This window comes from Lactuca virosa, chromosome 8, assembly GCF_052849685.1.
Source record: "Lactuca virosa cultivar CGN04683 chromosome 8, Lactuca_virosa_CGN04683_v6, whole genome shotgun sequence".
Classification (NCBI taxonomy): domain Eukaryota; kingdom Viridiplantae; phylum Streptophyta; class Magnoliopsida; order Asterales; family Asteraceae; genus Lactuca; species Lactuca virosa.
In genome coordinates this window covers 188164505-188184799 of record NC_136433.1, presented here as the reverse complement: position 1 = coordinate 188184799, position 20295 = coordinate 188164505, and the positions used below count along the sequence as shown (strand labels likewise).

The 20295-nt window shown below is 35.4% G+C and overlaps 3 protein-coding genes and 1 non-coding gene across 5 annotated transcripts; all 4 read right to left on the bottom strand.

Annotated features, from left to right (window-relative positions):
* Positions 1-7598: 7598 nt before the first annotated feature.
* Positions 7599-7683, bottom strand: TRNAM-CAU (transfer RNA methionine (anticodon CAU)). The gene is given in 2 exon segments: positions 7599-7634; positions 7646-7683. It is a non-coding gene; the product is annotated as a tRNA-Met (tRNA).
* Positions 7684-8829: 1146 nt separating this feature from the next.
* LOC145132899 (wall-associated receptor kinase 2-like) lies at positions 8830-11757 on the bottom strand. 2 transcript variants are annotated; one of them, XM_079067852.1, is made up of 5 exons: positions 11088-11757; positions 10767-10988; positions 10527-10676; positions 10269-10439; positions 8830-10170 (listed from the first exon to the last, which is right to left on the bottom strand). In XM_079067852.1, the coding sequence occupies exons 1-5, from the start codon at positions 11701-11703 to the stop codon at positions 8954-8956; spliced, it is 2376 nt and encodes a 791-aa protein (XP_078923978.1). In that variant the 5' UTR covers positions 11704-11757; the 3' UTR covers positions 8830-8953. The 2 variants fall into 2 exon arrangements, with proteins under 2 accessions (XP_078923978.1, XP_078923977.1); XM_079067851.1 differs by having other exon boundaries at positions 10767-11757.
* A 2706-nt stretch (positions 11758-14463) lies between these two features.
* Positions 14464-15159, bottom strand: LOC145131140 (protein FAR1-RELATED SEQUENCE 7-like). The gene is made up of 2 exons (XM_079065870.1): positions 15049-15159; positions 14464-14973 (listed from the first exon to the last, which is right to left on the bottom strand). Exons 1-2 carry the CDS (start codon positions 15157-15159, stop codon positions 14464-14466), a joined length of 621 nt encoding a protein of 206 aa, XP_078921996.1.
* Positions 15160-15175: 16 nt separating this feature from the next.
* Positions 15176-20078, bottom strand: LOC145131139 (protein FAR1-RELATED SEQUENCE 5-like). Its single transcript, XM_079065869.1, has 7 exons — positions 19991-20078; positions 18444-18512; positions 18179-18364; positions 17737-17996; positions 17566-17681; positions 16557-16626; positions 15176-15619 (listed from the first exon to the last, which is right to left on the bottom strand). The coding sequence occupies exons 1-7, from the start codon at positions 20076-20078 to the stop codon at positions 15176-15178; spliced, it is 1233 nt and encodes a 410-aa protein (XP_078921995.1).
* Positions 20079-20295: the final 217 nt, after the last annotated feature.

Sequence of the window (20295 nt, the reverse complement as noted above, 5' to 3'; positions counted from 1 at the left end):
GATTGATTTAAAATTGAGAAGATTATATTTTCATGGAATACATTAAATTGACAAAGTAGTTAACTAAAATAATGGGGTGCAATTGATAGTAACCCCAAAAAATTAGGAAATCGCTTACCAGGGATAGATTGATAGTAGCTGGAGGTCCTATAGCGGGAATAAGATCTTAAAACTGATTTGTTGATTAATAGGAGTTGATGATGCTGAGTTTTGACTTCATGGAATGGGCTGGAAAAGCAGGCTAAACACAGTTGTGGTAATGACACGTGGCAAGAAGGTGGTGTATAAAGGTGCCACGTGGCGGTTTAGGGAGTCTTTTATTATGAATATATATATATATATATATATATATATATATATATATATATATATATATATATATATATAGTTAAAATAAAAATTGTAAATAGTGTGAAAACGTAAAATCACTATTTTTATGTTATTATTCTGCAATGAATTTTGTATCCACAACTTTATGTCATTATTCAACAGTGAAGAAATAAATAGTCACATGTTAAAACTAAAATTAGAATTTATTACAGAAATGCACATACATAAATTTATAATAGAATAATAACATTCTAATGAATATATGAATAATCAAACGTTAATATTCATATTAGAATTACTTCAACAATACACATATACAACATTCATTGCAGAATAATAACATAAACATAGTGTTTTTACGTTTTCACACTATTTACTGTTTTTATTTGAACTTATTTCTCTCTCTCTCTCTCTCTCTTTACATATATATATATATATATATATATATATATATATATATATATATATATATATATATATATATATATATATATATATATATATATATAGGGTCTGGATCCGGTGAGGACTGCGAGGACAATTCTCATCTAATCGTGTTCATTAAGGGTAATTCTGTCAAATAAAAAATGAAGTGCGTTGCATAAAATAAATTAATTGGGCTGGCTTACCTTGGCTAAACCATAAAATGACCAGGGTTACAATGAAAGAAAATGGGACTGAAAAGGGACGTTATTGGTGCGAGTTTACTCTTCGTCGTTCCCTTCATTCATCAATCAAACACAACGTAAATTGTGATTGATTCTGGATTCTACAATTACTCATACGCACATGTAAGTTTCATTTAATTATATCGATTTTGGTTTGATCGATCACATAAATGAGTTGAATCAAGAACATAAAGCTCTGTTTTTTACATATTCAATTTCTTTAAACTCCTCTTTCAATTCACGAATAAAAACGATATTGTTGTTTTTTTAAAATTATATTGATTCAGATAGTTAATCGATACGATCCAATGGAATTTCTTAATAAAAAACGTGATTTATAAAAGGTAACTGGTACGTTTTATGTTTTACAATGTTTAGGTTAAAAAAATCCACTTTTTTCAATTAAACTTTGATGTAGTTAATCAAGGTTCATTAATTTGTTAATTGAACTAATGGTTGAACAAAAGAAAGTAATTGAGATGGAGGCGGTGGAGGAAGCAATGTTGATGTTCGATTTGCAACTCAATCGATACACTACATAAGTTCTGGAAATATGAACAAAATTGTGATTATCGGAAAAAACATTTCACAATGTCGATATCACGTGCCTATAAGCTATACGATAACTTCACCATTTTCCACATTTACCACATGTACAAGTGATGTCGTCGATATCTACTACACAACTCCTTATATAATCTTGTACATAAAAGATGTTCTTCTATATGCGTGTTTCCTCCCATGATATAGACTTGTTTATCCTTCTCTTAATCATCGTCATTACATAAGGTGTGAATGTACCAAACACTCTGCATATTGATATTATTATTGTCATTCAACGTAAAAAGTAGGTATTAATATATATGTTTATTTACCTCCAAGGTCACTACATTAAATAAAAAGTCGTTGAATCGTCTTACATATAACCTCAATAAGTAACGTTATCAACATGTCAAAGATACAACAAACTTACATGTAACATCCTGTTTGAAATAGAGTAATTAAATAATAAAACCGGAACCCCAAAAGGTAAATTTATAATTTATATTAATTTATAATGGCCCTAAAACCAATAATATTTAGCGGAGAGTGGTTTCGGGGAGCCAAATGATATAATTTGGACTTTCGAGGGTTAAAGTGTAAATTCAGGATTTATTTCGTAAAGATTTTTAAAAGTCAAGGCATGTTTGGTAAGATTAGGACTTAATTTGAAGAGATTAGGGCTTAATGGTAATATATGGACTTCTTTAGAAAATAAATTATAAGGGAGGGGCCGTTTAGTAACTGTTGGATTTATTATGAAAAGAATTCTAAGATTAAAGGTGTAATAGGTAAATATGTGGACTATTTTGAAAAGGTTTTATGGAAGAGGGGATAGTTGTGTTATTATGGGGAATGAGCTTTGGAGGCGTCGGGTATATAGCTAGTGAAACCCTAACCCTAAGGCATGTGTTGCAGCCTCCAACCCCTAGGCATCGGTCGCCATTTCCCCACCCTCCTTCTTCACCTCTGATCGCCACCATAACCATAGAAGCCCCTCAACCGCCGATGGCATCACCGAGTTCGACAGCTCTCATCTCCGCCTGCTGATGCCGCCTGTCATGTCGTGTATGGCCGGAGAAAACCCCGAGAACGAAGGGTGAGCTGTGAATGAAGAAGAGCTGGTCGCGAAAGGCCAGGACCTCTCGGTTAGACCACCTTGACTCGCAATTCTGTCCTTGGGGTGTTCGACGTCATGAGCGCCATCTGTTGCCCCCAGAGAAGGCCTGTCCCGCCGTCCGCTGTTGCTGCTGCCGTGAGAGTCGCTGCTGTCGCCGATGGTGCTCCTACTGCCTTCACTGTGCACCACCGGGGGTAGCTGTCATCGTGAAGCACCGCCTGCCGGTATCCAACCTCCTTCTGCCGCCGCCGTGAGCCACCAAGTGGGTGGCTGGGGTGCATCTCACAAATCAATGTCGTGTGTGTTGATTTTAGGGCTTGTGTGTGTATGATGTGGCTGGAAAATCAAGAAAGGCCACCGCCACCACCTCACGGTGGTGGCTGCCGCCGGCCACCACTAGGGTGGTTGTGTGTGTGTGATAGAGTAGTTAGTGTATGTGTGTGTGTGTTTATTTTTGGATTAAAAGCGTTGTAACTGTAATTAGCATTGAATAATGGAAAAATAATAATAACCACCACCGTAAGGTGGTGGCCGCCGCCGTGAGTCGCCGTTGAGCACCACTACCCGAGGTGGTAGTGGGTGGTGCCCCACCAGCAAACCCTAATTGACTTAATGAAACCCTAATGGGCTTAAGGATTAGTTTTGGGCCTATTAGGCCATGTTTGGGGTGAAAAACCCTAATTAGGGTTTAGAAAACCCTAATTGTGAGTATTTGGGCCTTAGACTTATTTGGACCCACTTTTGGGCCGTGGGGGATTGGATTGTGTATTAAGCCCAACTACACCATATGATTTATGACTTAATGGATTAAGGCTTAATGGGTTAAGTAAGAAACACTTAACCCTAATCGTCATTTCATGTGGAAACCCTAATTTCACTTGGGCCTTGAGTTGGGCCTTTCCATTGGGTTTGGTGATTGGACTATTAATGGACTTCCAAGAATAAGCAAATGGACTAAATAATTATATGGGTTTTAGGATAAGGCCCATGTGAGAGTCTTGGGCCCAATTTGGAAAATTGGGCCATTGATGGGCCATAATTGAGCCTTTATGATTATGTGATATTGGGCCATATATTGGGCTTTGGCCCATTACTTGACTTTTGGGCTTTTGGAGTGTGAGTTGGTCTTAGGTATTGGAACCCAATTACTAATTGGGTATTGTTTGATGTTGACAGTTTGGGAAGCTGTCAACCAGCAACTGGAGTTTCATCCGCGGGACTTCAGCAGTGTCAGGTGAGTTATCCTCACTATATCAACAGGGTCTACGGCACCAAGGCCAACCCTTTATGATATACATCCTGGGTTAGGATGGTCGTTATGTTACTGCTATGTTAGATTTCATCCTCGTTTAGGATGGTTGCTATGTTATTGCTATGCTAGATTTCATCCTGGTTTAGGATGGTTGCTATGTTAGATTACATCCTGGCTTAGGATGGTTGTTATGTTATCGCTATGCTAGATTTCATCCTGGTTTAGGATGGTTGCTATGCTAGAGATCGGTTAGATCGGTATCCTGGTTATATGATGGTTGCCATGTTAGTGATCTGTTAGATCTGCATGTTTACTTGTTTATATGTATGTGCACATGTTTGTTGGTTTGGGGAAAGGGTTGAGGCAGGTCCTGCTGTGTGCAGTAGGCCAAGACACCCTGGGCGGACCGGCTAGACTGCAGGCCCAGGCCTGGCAAATCTAGTCAGGCCGAAGGCTCGGAGAGCGGTCCGGATAGGCTGAAGGCCCCGAGGAGGGCGGTCCAGACGTGCCGAAGGCTCGGAGAGCGGTCCAGATAGACTAAGAACCGGGATTCGGTCCAGTCAGACTGATGGCTCATTATGCATTCTGTTTGCTTATATGTTATATGATATGATTATGATTGTATGGCGTTGGTATTTTGGGGGTAACTCACTAAGCCTTCGAGCTTATATTTATCGATTATTGTTTCAGGTATTCTGATGATCGCGGGAATGCGAAGGCGTGATCGTGCACCTCCTTACATTTTCATGATTGATTCTGGGGATACTCTGATGTTTAAATTATTTTGAAAGTAAACTGTAATAACTTAATGGTTTTAAATGTTTTAAAAAGTTTTAAATTGGCTTGAATTTTTGGCGCTACATTACAAGTCCAAAATACCAATAACTTTAATTAATTAATTCTTCCTTCACTATATATATATATATATATATATATATATATATATATATATATATATATATATATATATATATATATATATATATATATATATATATATTTGTACCAGACACACACACACATATGTGTACACACACACACTACTAGAATAAATGCCTTTAATGACATGAGAATTATGACGCACACTGAATTTATGACAAGCAAGATTTGGTGTCAAAAAATATCATTTATTATACAATTTGAAGGATTTACGACACACATTTCTACGTGTCTTAAAATTAGCCGTCTTTATATATTTTTTAAGCTAACACGGCGTCTTCTTCCTCCTTAGTAGCTAGTGTTTACAGAAATCCCCAAAAATAGAAAGCCCGCCTTGTTCTCCTCTACCTTCGCTTCCGTCCTTCATCGTTTCCTTTTTCATCTTCGTCTTCTTAAATGGACAAGGGGCCTCCGCCTGCCAGCCACGCCTCCGCCCCTCACCCACCTCTATTGCCTCCTATTCTTACGTTTCTCAACTCTACTTCTCTGAGGTCACTTCTAGGTTGAAGACGAGGGTCAACTCGGTAAACCACCGCTCCTACTTCCACTCCATTATCGACATCCCTTGCTTCCCCTCTATCGTTTCCCTTGCATTCCCTTTCTTCAAATTGGCGAGCTCTCCCATCATATCCCACTTCCTCTTGCTCTCACTGATGAAAACCCTCCTTCCCAAATACAATCCATCGTTTTAGGAAACAAATCAAAGAAGAGAAACTCGAAAACTCTTTATTAGAATGTGCACCTCCGCCGCCTCTCTCCATACTCGCTTCACTCAACGATGTTAGAGAGTTTTATGAAATTTGAATTGCAATTTTTGTTTAATCGATTTGAAGTTATACCTCAGAACTATTGAATTGTAGCTCATGTAACTAAATCAATTAGGTTTTTAGTTTAGTATTTTCAGTTTCACAGTTTCTTATTTCAATCCCTGGTAGGGTCGACTCTTCTTCTCTAAAACCCTGTTGATTGTTTTGTTTATATGTTACAAATAGTTTTGTGATTTGTTGATTTGATAGCAACTGCATGATACAGATGCATATAAGGTGCTTGATGAAATGTTTGGTGGGATTGAACAAAAAGATCAGCTATTGAAGAGCATAATGTTTTGTTACATTATCTGTGAAGTTCTTTTTTCAATGGTCAGAAGAGGATATTGTGTTGCAAAAAACTGAAAATGGTATGAAACTCTTCCACTTTTTTTCTTTCTTTACAACATAAATTCTTATGAGTTTTCATTACAAGCAATCTGAATCAACCATCCAACTCCCAAATTTGTATAAAGCATTACACTTCCGTGTGGTTGATTGTATAAAGCATTGTACTTCCATTTGTACCAAAACTAACAAATGGTTTTAGTTTTTGGAGGAAAAAGATTTTAGATTTTGTTTTGCCTTGGTCATAATTGTGGAATTATGATTTTGGTTTCCATAACACCATATAAATACACTCTCTGATCCTTGATCATGATCGGTGGAAATCAGGCACTATTTGATCTTTATCCAGGGGATCACCACATGTACAAAAAAGTTCATAGTTCCTGTTCCTTACGTTAAGCAAGTTAAGGTCAATACTTAGGCTCCGTTTGATATACGTTTGACCGAGTCGAGTCAGACGTTTTTTGCTGATTCGGTCAGCTAAGCTTGTTTGATAAACATATATGGGATGTCTGACTCGGTAAGATAGAGCTGAGTGGGAAAGACTTTGGTTATCTGCTGACTAAGAAAGGGGGAGATAATTTCCAAAAGAGCCCTTGCCCTAATACGTTCCAAATTTCAGCGCCTCATCCCATTTTTCTCTCTTTCAAGCGATCGACGAAGCTATGCCCTCCATCAATCGACGATTTGCGCCTCTACACCTCTACATATTTTCGATTTTGCTGCTTCTTCTCATCAGGTATGGTTCTCTCTCCTCTCAATTGCGTTTTTTCTGCTTGAAGTTCTTATTTTTGTTGTTCAATTCGTTTTCTCTCTTCTCAATTGCGTTTTTTCTGCTTGAAGTTCCCATTTTTGCTGTTCAATTCGACTATTTTTATGTTCAAGTTCCGATTTTATTCCCGTTCAAGTTCCATTTTGTTGCTGTTCAAGTTCCGATTTTTTGATGTTGAAGTTCCGATTTTTTTTGTTCTATCTGCTTGTCCTTTGTTGTTTCTGAAGTTGAAAAAGAAATTTATTGGGCAAAATTTTTATTTTAAGAAAAATGTTGTGCATAATTTTTTTTTATAGAGATACGTTGTGCATATATTTTTTTTTGATAGAGAAATGTTGTGCAAAATCTTTTTGATTGATGACTCTGAGTTGATTTTGTGCAGGAACTTGAGTTGGAGAAATTCATAACACATGAATTGCCATTTTGTGAGATCATTAAGGGTTTTTGATTAATAGTATATTTTAAATTAATATTACATGTACTAAATAATTTTAATTTTTTTATTGATAGTATATTGAATAAAAAGATTCTTGAGTATCAGGGTAAAATGATCATTTTGCATCATTCAGCAAATTCAGTCAGATGTACAATCAAACAGCATAGTTTCTTATTCGGATAGAATTTATTACTCAGACAGATATTTCTCAGTCAGCACTTTCTCATTCATGCACTATCAAACGGGACCTTAGTAATCCATTTTACTTCACTAATATGCAAAAAGATGTAAGTGCCCTTCTGTTATAATCTGTTTCACATCATCAGGAAGAACTGCAAAGTCGGTTGTAGGCATTGAGAGAAAAAGATTTAAAAAGGGAAAAACTGATGGGGTGAGAGAGGCTCGAACTCTCGACCTCAGGATCACTCTTTGGCTATGAGACCTACGCGCTAGCCAACTGCGCCACCACCCCAATCTGAAAACCTATATGATTTTGTATATTGATACGCTCATATTGATAGCAAAATATAGGCCACCAATTCATGTGATCTCTGTTGTTATTCATCGGCTTAAAACAAATCAACTACGATGGACATTTACTGGTGCTTTTGAGGTACACAACACATTATCAAATGCTCTAATTTATTTACTTACTTAAAATAACGCATCTAATTCTTTTGGTTTCTAAAAATTCTAGGCAAGTATTGGAAAAGCTATTGGTTCCATATATATTTTTATAGTGCCAAATCAGCAATCATATTCGAAAGTCATCTAATTTTATGAGAACTCAAGCGAGGCACGATTTTCTTATTTTATATTAGTCCATTATTTGGAAACAGCCCTAGTCAACAAGTGCAACAAATGAGTCAATCTTAAACATCTCATTGGATCATGGAAAAGCCATTGGTCTCATCAAGTCCCATGATCGTGTTGTTATTGGCCAAAAGGTTGGTGATGATTCTGTCGTCAAAATTATCGAGCTTCAAGACTAAATCACCTGTTATGAGATATTTCTGATTCTGCTAATGAACATTTTGACATGTCTGGATAATAAATACACATATTCTACAACTATAGCCAGAAATAAAACAAACAGATTATGTCATTTCATTTGAAATATTCATCACCGAGAATGATTCAACAAAACTAACACCTAAATTTCATGTATCCCTTTTCCCCAACAAGACTTGTAATATAACATAACAAAAACATCAAAAACAGACCAACCAACAACAAAACGCTACAATACAAACATCAAATGTTGTCTAATTTCTAAAATCTACCCATGTTTTGCTTGAAAATCCGTCATGAAAGCAACCACCTTCTCAATTGGTCAAGCAACTCAGTATGTAAGTAATCGGAATTGGAAGGTGAGTTTGTGAAAGAAGCTTCTAAAGAGATGATGGTTCAATTGAAGGGGCATAGATCGGTTGGTGGAATGAGGGATATTTTTTTTACATTCCATACAACTCTATCGTTTTTTGCTACAATGCATTGAACTCTGCAAGAGTTCAATACAATATTACAAAAGCTAATTTATAGTATAGATATTTAAGAATTAGAAAAGCTTCATTTTTTCCCATTAAAGAGTTCAATGCACCATTGAAATCCAAATCCATATAACAACTAGACTCGTCACCCCATTCAACTCTATCATTGAACTCACCATTACAAATGTCGGGTATAACTCAAAACAAATCAATTCAATGAGCTTGAAAGAGTTGACTATATTGAATAATTTATCATTTGGTGTTGTTCGTTGAATATACAACACTACTATCAATACTAAACCTCGAAGAGAGTTCACCCTTATTAGAATACAAAGTAATGGACTCACCATAAATATCATCTTGCTCGTTCTCATTATTTAAAAAATTTACATTTTCAACGCCATGTCGATTCGCGTTCGCCCATGGATGTTGAGTAAACTTCCGCAAACCCTCGAGTTGAATCGCCACTTCTTTCATCGTAGGCCGCTCATCGCTAGTAAGATTAACACATCTTTTCACAAGCTCACCAATCTCCTGAAGTTGGTCTAGGGTTCCTTCCCTTACAACTCTAGGGTCAAGAATTTTAAACAAACGGTTTTCTTCAAGTGCCATTACAAAATACCTCGCCAAATTCCTTTCTTCCTCGGTTCTTTCCATACACAACGGTTTTCTCCCGGTTAAAATCTCAGCCAATACAACTCCAAAGCTATAAACATCGCTCTTTTCGGTTAACTGACTTGTGTGGAAGTATTCAGGGTCTAAATACCCTAAAGTCCCTTGAACTAGTGTGGTTACTTGTGTTTGATCTATCGGGACTAATCTTGACGCTCCAAAATCGGCAATTTTTGTGGTGTAATTATCGTCTAACAATATATTTGCGGACTTCACGTCTCTGTGGATCACAGGGGTTGATGTGGCCGAATGAAGATAGGAAAGTGCACCCGCGGATTCTGCAGCTACTCTTAAACGATTCTCCAATGATAACCAATTCGTGCCTTTGTCATGAATATGATTGAAGAGAGTTCCATTTGACACATATTCATAAACTAGCAATGGGACCTCGCTCTCTAAACAACAACCCAAGAGCTTGACCACATTTCGATGGTTAACTTGTGTTAAGATAACGACTTCATTGATGAACTGTTCGATTTGGGTTTCGTCCATTACACGAGACTTCTTGATAGCAACGACCTGGTTGTTGCTAAAAATGCCTTTGTATACAATTCCGTAGCCACCACGACCCAAGATCCTGTCTTCAGCATAGTAGTTGGTGGCTTTTTCTAAGTCTTCTGCGGTGAAGACTTTTGTTGAATCAACGCTGCCTTCACTGCTCATGATTCGTTGTTTCAGTAGTAAACCACCATTTTGCTGAAACAATTTCTTCCGGAGTTTGATAAGGTTCCTCTTCTTGACACCAAAATACAGCCACGTTGTTCCAACTAAAATGGCCAAGAAACCAAATCCCATTCCTGCATGTTACCACATTAATTAAAGACAGACGAATCAACTGCCCGATAAGATTTATAAGATGAGATAATCGATGATAAGAATACAACTGGTTAATTACCTAGAGAGAATTTGATAACTGGGAACTCTGAATTTTCAGCAGCGCAACCACTACCGTTTCTAAATCCATCTCCCACGTAGCCATCTTTGCAAGAACACGAGTAACCTCCAGGAGTGTTGGTACAGTTTCCCTCGCACAGATTTATGTTGGGATCTTCACATTCGTTGATATCTTGACGATCAAACAAAAAAGAAGTTGTTAATGTTTAATTATGTAGTTATAATAAAAGGAGAATATTAGGTTTGTGAAAGCTCTGACCTTGGCAGCCTGGATCAAGATGTGGCTGACCCTCATAACCTTGATAACAACTGCATTTGTATCCTGGAACTCCAGGTTCAGAATCGATACAATGAGTGTTTTCTTGGCATTTCAAGACACCGGCATTTCTAGCCTCGCTGCAGCTCAAGTCTTGAAAGTCAAACATAAGAATAAGTTATTTATCCTTACATAGCTAGTAATAATAGAAAGGAAAATAAATTTTGTCTGAAAAGATCTAACCTTGGCAACCTGGATCAAGATATGGCCAACCCTGATAACCTTCATTGCAAATACATCTGTATCCTGGAACTCCCGTATCAGAATCAATACAATGAGTATTTGCTTGGCAAGTCAAGAAACCGGCATTTGTAGCCTCGCTGCAGCTCAAGTTTCCGATCACCCAGTCAACCAATATCGGAACACTAGCCTTCGTCCTTGTCTTGAAATTGGGGTCCATTAAATCTGAAACCCCACCAAATGTAAACCGTTCTTGCTCGCTCATAAAAGAGAAAGCACAAGGATTAAAAGACCATATATTCGAGTGGTTAGAGAGCATACTACCAAGGGAAATGTAGTAGTACTTCATTCCTTTCGGTATAGAAACCTGACAGCACCCTACACCAGCACATGACCCGTTTAAGACTTCCTCAGGTTGTGTACACAGTGCGAGGCACCCGTTGGTGAAGTTTGTTTGTTGAGGGCCGAGAAACAAGGCCATGTCGTCGCATCCGATTAAAGTGAATTGATTTCGTTGTGAAAACGTAAAGGGTGATGTAAAGCCGAGACTTGTGGAGATGGGTTCATCATAGGCGACGCTTCCAAATTGATCATAACACCTGCTTGCCACTTTGTTAGCGATTCGGAAAGTAGAGTCGGAGATATCTAGAATTGGGAGACCACCGATGAAGGGTTTGGGAGGATTAAAAGTAGTGTTGCAGGTCATTTCGAACCAGTCGCTCAGAAAGCAGCCAGGACCGATACCAAAGGGATATGGAATGGTTACGTTTCCACATTGGCTTTGGCAGCCGGGTTTGGTTAAGTTGGCGGCTTTTGTGATGGTTGCAGCATCACCTGCGGTTGTGTTTGTGGTGGTTGACTGAGATGTAGACGGTGTGAATGTGATTGCTAGGCAAAACAAGATCAACATACATACAGGAATACTTCTGGTCAACTGCATTGTTCTTGACGATCGAGGAAGATCTTCTATCCGTGGAGAAAGATTTAAAGCTACGCAAATAGGTTTTGTTTTCGATTGTTTATTTGCGATGTACCTGTCATTTTGTCAAGTTGTTATATTTCATGTATTTTCAAACCATTCACTGAATCACGACTTCATATCTTCGTTGACTTTTACTTAAGGGAACAAGGGAAGGGAAGGACTGTAATTTTATATATATATATATATATATATATATATATATATATATATATATATATATATATATATATATATATATATATATATATATATATATATATATATATATAGGTTCAAATGTGGATTGACATCTATTGTGTGGACGTGTGGATAATGCTATTCTGTGAGAATTACAAAGAAAATATGTTGTTTGATAATATGAATACGTTCAATCTTATATAATTATTTTAATTATTAAGCATTTTCACTAATTAAATCGTTTATAAAGTTATTATACACTTTTTAAAATTATTCTCATTCTGTCAGATTGTTATCAGGATGTTTATTGAGTCGTATTCTGTAAGAATTAAAATAAATAAAAAACGATGAATGAGAACAAAAATGAATTAGAATTGGTGAGAATCCATTAAAATAACAATAGTTCTGTGAGATTGAACGTGTTCACATTACTAAACAACATATTCTCTTAGTAATTTTCATAAAATAGCATTATCCACACGTCCACACAATAGTTGTCCATCCATATTATATATATATATATATATATATATATATATATATATATATATATATATATATATATATATATATATATATATATATATATATATATATATATATATAGAGAGAGAGAGAGAGAGAGAGATATATATATATATATAGAGAGAGAAGAGATCATGTACGAAGTGATTTATGTGTGCGAAGGGTAAGAAGGTATCTGGTACCTTAAAATCATGGAATCAATTGTTATAACGCATATATGGCAATTATGATTAATTTAAAGAATGAAATAAGATAATGTACGTTACAACAAAGGATTTATATATTTCATTTAATAAAGTTTATATCTCTTATCCTAGTTATATCACATGCTCTTCATTTATTCCTTGCCCTAATTTCCGCCCCAAAAGAAGCCATCAGATTAGAGATTGATTTTGAAAAGGCAATCGTATTTTACAAGATATCGGATGTAATCAAATTCAAGGTTATGTCGATTTCTGCTTGAAGGGTTCATAACGAGCTTCATCAACCATTTGCGATATCAATCTCACATTTTGTATCTCTTCCCATCCATAATTTTTCGCCCAAAAAAACCCTTCAGGATGGAAATAGAGAAAAAATAATCGATGGTTTTTTAATTGGCGATTGGATATGATTAAATTCAAGATATTGGATATAATCAAATTATTATTTATGTGCTACGGTCTTTAATTTCTGCTCAAAGGGTCCATAACGAAGAGTGCAATCATAGTTTGGAGTACTTCAATGAAGAGTGCAATCATAGAATGGATGGCAAAGGAAAACTACATAGATTGTGGATTATTCCTTATGAAACACATGGAAACATATAAAGGTAGGAATCTGGATAAATGGATTGTGGGTTTGGAGCCTGAAGTCGCAGACAGTGATGACCAACAGATGCAGCTAAATGAATTGAGAAAGAAGTATGTTACAAAAATTTTGACATCAGATTTGAACATTATCAAGCCATCTCTCAACAAAAAGTTAGCATCATATGATAAGTTATCTGATACGGAGAAGGAAAACTTGAACACTGAAGAACATCTCCAACGCATTGAGCGCAGAATCAGTTTGTTTTATTAGATTTACATTAAGCTTTGAACCATGTTTTATGCTATTTTTACTTTTGTTTTGTTTTTTGGTGTGACAATGATTTTATTTACGTTTGTCTTATCTGATTTTAAGTGACCAATCTTCCATTATTATCATTTTTATTAATTTATTATGTGTTTGATATTTACTACAATTTACCTTTTCAATACCATTTACCCATTTTTTTACTATCAATTTTGAAACGAAGATACAATGATTTTGAGATTTAATGCAATTTTGACTATTCATGACACTTACACTTGACTATTCATGACACTTACGCTGTCATGGATTACAAGTAACAAAAACTTCATTTCATGAATTCATTTTACCAATAACTTTAAAAGATCATGACAGTTAAAACTGCTTTCATATTTTATCGCAATTACCCCTTCCAATCACATTTTGCAATCTAGGTCTAGATATGACTCACCTGCATTAATAACATAAAATTAAATCATGTGATTCACATTGATTCATTCCACTACATATAATTCCTTTATTTTGAGTTTTATTACTAACACCCCATTTTATCATTCAAGTGAATACCATCTTACTACCTCGGCCTACTGGCATCTTCATTTTACTCAAGCGGTCATGAAAGTCAATCACTTTTTCTAGATCATGTCATTTAACCACATATGCCAACTAAACTAATGCTCCATGTAGTTATGGCATCACTTATCATGTATGCTTTCGAGCGACCATAACATTTGATTCAGACATAGATACTAATATATTAAAAACAAAACCCTTCTAAATGTTAAACTCAAAGATTCACGTTTACTCGTAAAATAACATCGTTATATTGAATACTTAATAATTAAGAAGAAAAAAAACTGAACTATTTAGAAGCAGAGTCATTTGCTTTTTTCTTGCAAGTGCGAGCATTATGATCAACATACTCCCCGCATCGTCCACATTTTCTCGAACCCTTTTTAGCCTTCAAAATCGCCATCTCTTTTCTCCTATCATCCTTTTCTTGACCGGCCCACTACCTTTGTTTCTAATTCCTTCTGGGATTTTAACTTTTACTTCATCTCTCTTCTCGACACCAATCACCGCTTCAATGAAGGTTGTGTTCGTCATGGGTTGTACATTTCTTGTATCTTCATCAACATCTTGAGTCATCTCCCTTAGTTTCTCTCGATACAACTTCAACTTTTCCATATCCGAAACTAGCCGATCAACACAATAGTCAACCGAATAGTATATGTCCCGAATCATTGATTTAAAGTCCTCATTTGCATCATTTTTAGGAGACTGACTGATCTTATACCCACTTGATGATCTCGATAACACATCCTTTGTCCACCTTCTTGAAACATATTTTCTAGGGAAATGTTCCACTCCTGACATCCTTAATACATAAAAGCAGTGTCTACATAGGCACCCGGTTAATTCAAAGCGTAAACAAGAGCAAGTAACTGTGCAATCAGATTTCATGAATGAAACCTGTCAATATAACAAACTATTAATATTCGTTTTGTTTAAAACAGTTTCTAGATACAACTAGTACAATTTACATACCTCAAAATCACCAAAATGTTTAACGTCTTTGTCGGTATCCTTGATGCTGAATTTATTAATTCCATCATATTCTTCGACTTTAATTGAGTAACATGTAAGCATGGATGCCATTATCTCGTTTTGGATTTCAAAGAACATGTACAGTTCGTGTAAATGTTTCAGATGCCTCCTCCTCAATCAACAGTTTAGTTTTAATATCAGGATTCGTGTAGCGAGAGTCATGATTGTTTTTACATTGAACACAACGTTGTGCTTCCATTGCCGTTTCAAAATGACCAAGAAACTCAATTAAATGCAAATCTGCATTCGTCATCAACCCGTAGAAATAATTTTCACCTTCACATCTTGATGTCGTTCGCATTAACCTTGACAAGTGGCAATCCTTGAAATATGCAGGAACCCATTTATCTCGAATTGCAAACATATCTTTAAACCATTTGTTATCATTTAACTCATACTCATCCATTATCCCTTGCCATTCTATTTCAAACTCGCTTGTATTGATTCGTTCATTCCATATAACATCGTTTAATCGTTTCAAAACCACTGTCTTCGACATATGGGAACCCAACTAAAACATCAATGGGTAATCATCATTAGTTTTACTGATAAAAATTAAATCATTTCATTTATATATACTTCCAAGCAAATTGTGATTCCAATTGAATAGAGTTCTACCTAGTGATTCAAGTACCAGCACTTAAGTGCTTCATCCAAAACATGATTCAGACATACTAACTTAATATTCCTATATGTACATACGATTTTAAAGTGATGCTTCATCTAAGTTTGTTTGGTAACAGGTGCTTCAACAGAAAAAATTGAATCATTTCATTTATATATCCTAACTTACACTTCCAATCAAAATGTGATTCCAACTGAATTAAGTTATGCCTAGTGATTCAAGTACCATCACTTAAGTGCTTCATCCAACACATGATTCAGTCACAGTAACTTAATATTCATATATATATATATATATATATATATATATATATATATATATATATATATATACATACGTTTTTAAGTGATTCAAGAAAAAAATTGAATCATTTCATTATATATACTAACTTACACTTCCAAGCAAAATGTGATTCCAACTGAATTGAGTTTTGCCTAGTGATTCAAGTACCATCACTTAAGTGCTTCATCCAAAACATGATTCAGTCACATTAACTAAGAATTCATATATGTACATACGTTTTTAGGTGATGCTTCAACTAAGTTTGTTTGGTAACAAGTGATTCAATAGAAAAAATTGAATCATTTCATTTATATATTGTAACTTACACTTCCAAGCAAATTGTAATTCCAACTGAATTGAGTTCCGCCTAGTGATTCAAGTACCATCACTTAAGTGCTTCATCGAAAACATGATTCATTCACAGTAACTTCATATTCCTATATGTACATACGATTTTAAGTGATGCTACATCTAAGTTTGTTTGGTAACAGGTGATTCAATAGAAAAAATTAAATCATTTCATTTATATATACTAACTTACATTTCCAAGTAAAATGTGATTCCAACTGAATTGAGTTCTGACTAGTGATTCAACTACCATCACTAAAGTGCTTCATCCAAAACATGATTCAGTCACAGTAACTTAATATTCCTATATGTACATTCGATTTTAAGTGATGCTTCAACTAAGTTTGTTTGGTGATAGGTGCTTCAATAGAAAAAAAAATGAATCATTTCATTTATATATAGTAACTTACACTTCCAAGCAAAATGTGATTCCAACTGAATTGAGTTCTGCCCAGTGATTCAAGTACCATCACTTAAGTGCTTCATGCGAAACATAATTCAGTCACATCTACCTTAATATTTCTATATGTACATACGTTTTTACGTGATGCTTCAACTAAGTTTTTTTTGGTAACAGGTGCTTCAGTTCTAAGTGGTGCCTCAATTTCAATATCTTTGAGATTCAATACCACAAACTTACACATCCAAGATACATGTGATTCCAACTGAATTAAGTACCAGAACTTAAGTGCTTCATGCAAAACGTGATTCAGTTTCACTAACTGAATATTCTTATATGTACATATGTTTTTAAATGATGATTCGACTAATTATAAGTGACGATTCAGTTACTCTAACTTAGTATTCACATATATACATACTATTTTTGTGGGTACATTGTTTACCTTGTCAGTGAACTTCTATGATACGTGCCACATACACAATCGATGCCTACAAGGTGGTGAGAAAACTGCTGGAATCGCTTGCTTGATAGTCGCGTCTTGATCTGTCATCAACATAGTTGGTTCTTGCCCAAAAGTAGTTTTAAAAGCTATTAACAACCATTTATACGATTCTATTGACTCACTAGCAAGCAAGCCAACTGCAAAAGTGACACACTTTTTGTGATTGTCAATACCCGTAAATGGCACGAAAATCATGAAGTACTTGTATAACAAATGTACAATATGAATTATACAAGTTATTACTACCTTTAATTTAACAACCATGAAAATTGTTTAATAGGTAAAGATATTATGTACTTGTTTGTTCGGTAAGTAGCATCAAATCCGACAATATCTCCAAATGCTGAATAATTACGCTTTGCTTCTTCATCCGCCCAAAATAACCCACACAACTTTCCCTCACTGTCCACACGCTATTCAAAAGAAAAGTCGTGTAAATACTCTTTTTTTATTGAGCTTGTCAATTACCATGTCTGCATCATTCTCACCAATATATTCTATCAAATCCCTTTTCAAATTTTTGCATTCAACTTCTGTTGCCCCGACGTTGAGAAATCCTCCTTGTGTTTGCTTCAATATCTTGAATGCTCTAACCGGACCAATGTTTATATCTGATACATCATGAATCAGTTTCTTTTGATGATATGTAAGCCTCCTATTACTTTTCAACAAATGAAAATCTTCTGGATTAACTAACTCATGAGTGTGTTTCTCCTCGAAATGTCTGACTACCCAAACATTTTCATCATTGAGCTTCAATCGTATATAAGCTTTACATCCTTTTCTGTGACTTGGCCGATTTCGTCTTTGTTTGATCCGGTCTTTCAAACTATCAAATGAACGTTTTTGTTTTTTTTCTCGCCCTCCCTACGCGAGTACCCATCTCCCGTTTTCGATTGCTCTGTAGTACCTTTTCGTATCTCGAACCCACTTTTACGTGCATATTCTCTATAAAACGACAGTGCGTCATCATACAATGGAAATAATTGCCCTACATATGGTTTCAACTCAGTTTCTGGTGTCCAAGTTTTTTCAACAACTTGTACACATTGAACCTCATCAGAGTGAAAACTTGCTGGTTCCGATTCACACATATCTGCAACACATAAACAAAAAATTAATGTTATTGGTGTGTTTTTAGTGCATAATTGACATGGTTTATTCAAGTTTTATACATTTTTCAACAACTTGTAGACATTGAACCCCATCAGATTGAATACTTGTTTGTTCCGAATCACACATATCTGCAACACATAAAAAGTTTTATGTCAGATTCAGTGAAAAGATAATTAACAAACATTGCCAAAATCAATATGAAATAACTGTTACAACACTAATTCACATTATACTCCATTCAATTCACCATCATTCTATCATACTGCTTCTCGCAACTAAAACTGATTCACCTGTTTTTGGATTCAATTGTCATCTTCTTTTCTTACAGGACCACTTAACATTAATAGCATAACCAACTCTTATGAATCATTAGACATTGCTTCATTGAATCAATTTTTCCCACTCCTCCCTTTACCACATGCATAATCTGCATTATATTACACTAAAAAAAACATAAACACAAACCAATGTACTTTTTCGTCTCTTTCTTCTCGTGAATATGTTGCTTAACAGTTTGAATCTTCTAATCCGTTGCTGTACATATGAGCTTGTTGGTCGTGAATCGGTTGCTGTACGTATTAGCTTGGTAATAAGATTTGCCTTTGTTTATGTATTGATGCTAAAAAAAGTAACCCAGACAAAAAAAAAAAAACCACACACAACCTTTATAATTTGTAACTGATGCATTTCTTTATTATGTAAAATTGGAACCGTGACTTGCTCCTACCCATATAAAAAACACTTACATAAATAAATCCTTAGATAGAAGATAACAACTATACCTTTTGTGCATTATTGATTACTTTTTCTTCTTACCTTCTTATTTTCTCACTTCTTATTGGATCCACATCCTATATATATATATATATATATATATATATATATATATATATATATATATATATATATATGATATAACATTGTGGAATTGAAATCCCTATGTACTTACCAAGTTTCCCAACCTGACCCACTCAGTTATTTGTATCACAAGTATCGATACGAGGACACATTACACTGAGAAATTAAATGAGATGTAAATCATTAGTGTAAATGAATCTAAGGGGTGTTTATGCTTATGTTTCTATATTGACAATGACATCTCAAAGTTTAATATAAACAAAATACATTTCTTCGGAAATGCTTTGATAATATATTTATCATGTTTTCTGGGAACAAATTCCGCAATATATTTCTTTAAAAATGTATACTCTGATTTTTAAATAAGCATAAATAAAATTTTTAAAATGACCGTGAATTTGGGGATGTCACAGATTCCTACACCACTACCACCGTCGTCCCCACTGCATTTCGTTCTGTTGCAATTAGGGTTCAAAAAATCCCATAGTTCTTTGACTTCTTGTGATCTCCTCCTTCTTGTGACCTCCTCCCTATTGTTGATAATAAAAGGTATGCATTTCCTTTTCTAATTTTTTTGTTCATATCTGCTATTTGTTTTCCCCAAATCTCTCGTCTCCCTCATCTCCGACAAGATCGGCCGCTGAACACCATCGAAGTCGCCAACATCTGTCGTTTGCTATTCTACCCCACCGCCAGAGACTTAGGCTTCTTTCCCCAACCTCGATGATAAGATCAGAAACACACGAACCTGTGGACCTTCGACATACGAGTTTCTGCTGACTTCTTTGTGCTTGGTGGTCGTTGTTTTCGACCAATAAGTGCCTGCTTCCGGTCATCCTTTTTTCAGGCTCACGAATGGGAATTTATCCCACCACCGACCGAGGTTCTTCATCGACGTCAGATGCCACCTCCTGCTTCCCAACGAAATGTGTATGTATCTCCTATTCGTCTCTCTTGTTGTGATTCTTGTTTCCGACATAATCAACCAAGAATTTGTCATTGCTTCCTACCTACACATGTCCAATTATTTTTGTTTTGTTTATTAATCATTCC

Coding starts and splice junctions, on each gene's coding strand:
- LOC145132899 (XM_079067851.1), bottom strand. CDS start 11,703: ATGCAGTTGACCAGAAGTATTCCTGTATGTATGTTGATCTTGTTTTGC. Junction 10,440..10,526: donor TCTTGATCCAGGCTGCCAAG/GTCAGAGCTTTC, acceptor TTGATCGTCAAG/ATATCAACGAATGTGAAGAT. Junction 10,171..10,268: donor AGTTATCAAATTCTCTCTAG/GTAATTAACCAG, acceptor GGTAACATGCAG/GAATGGGATTTGGTTTCTTG.
- LOC145131140 (XM_079065870.1), bottom strand. CDS start 15,159: ATGGCATCCATGCTTACATGTTACTCAATTAAAGTCGAAGAATATGAT. Junction 14,974..15,048: donor AACATTTTGGTGATTTTGAG/GTATGTAAATTG, acceptor TTATATTGACAG/GTTTCATTCATGAAATCTGA.
- LOC145131139 (XM_079065869.1), bottom strand. CDS start 20,078: ATGACCGGAAGCAGGCACTTATTGGTCGAAAACAACGACCACCAAGCA. Junction 18,513..19,990: donor CGTATGTCGAAGGTCCACAG/GTTCGTGTGTTT, acceptor TATGTGTTGCAG/ATATGTGTGATTCGGAACAA. Junction 16,627..17,565: donor GCTACTTACCGAACAAACAA/GTACATAATATC, acceptor TTTTGGATGAAG/CACTTTAGTGATGGTAGTTG.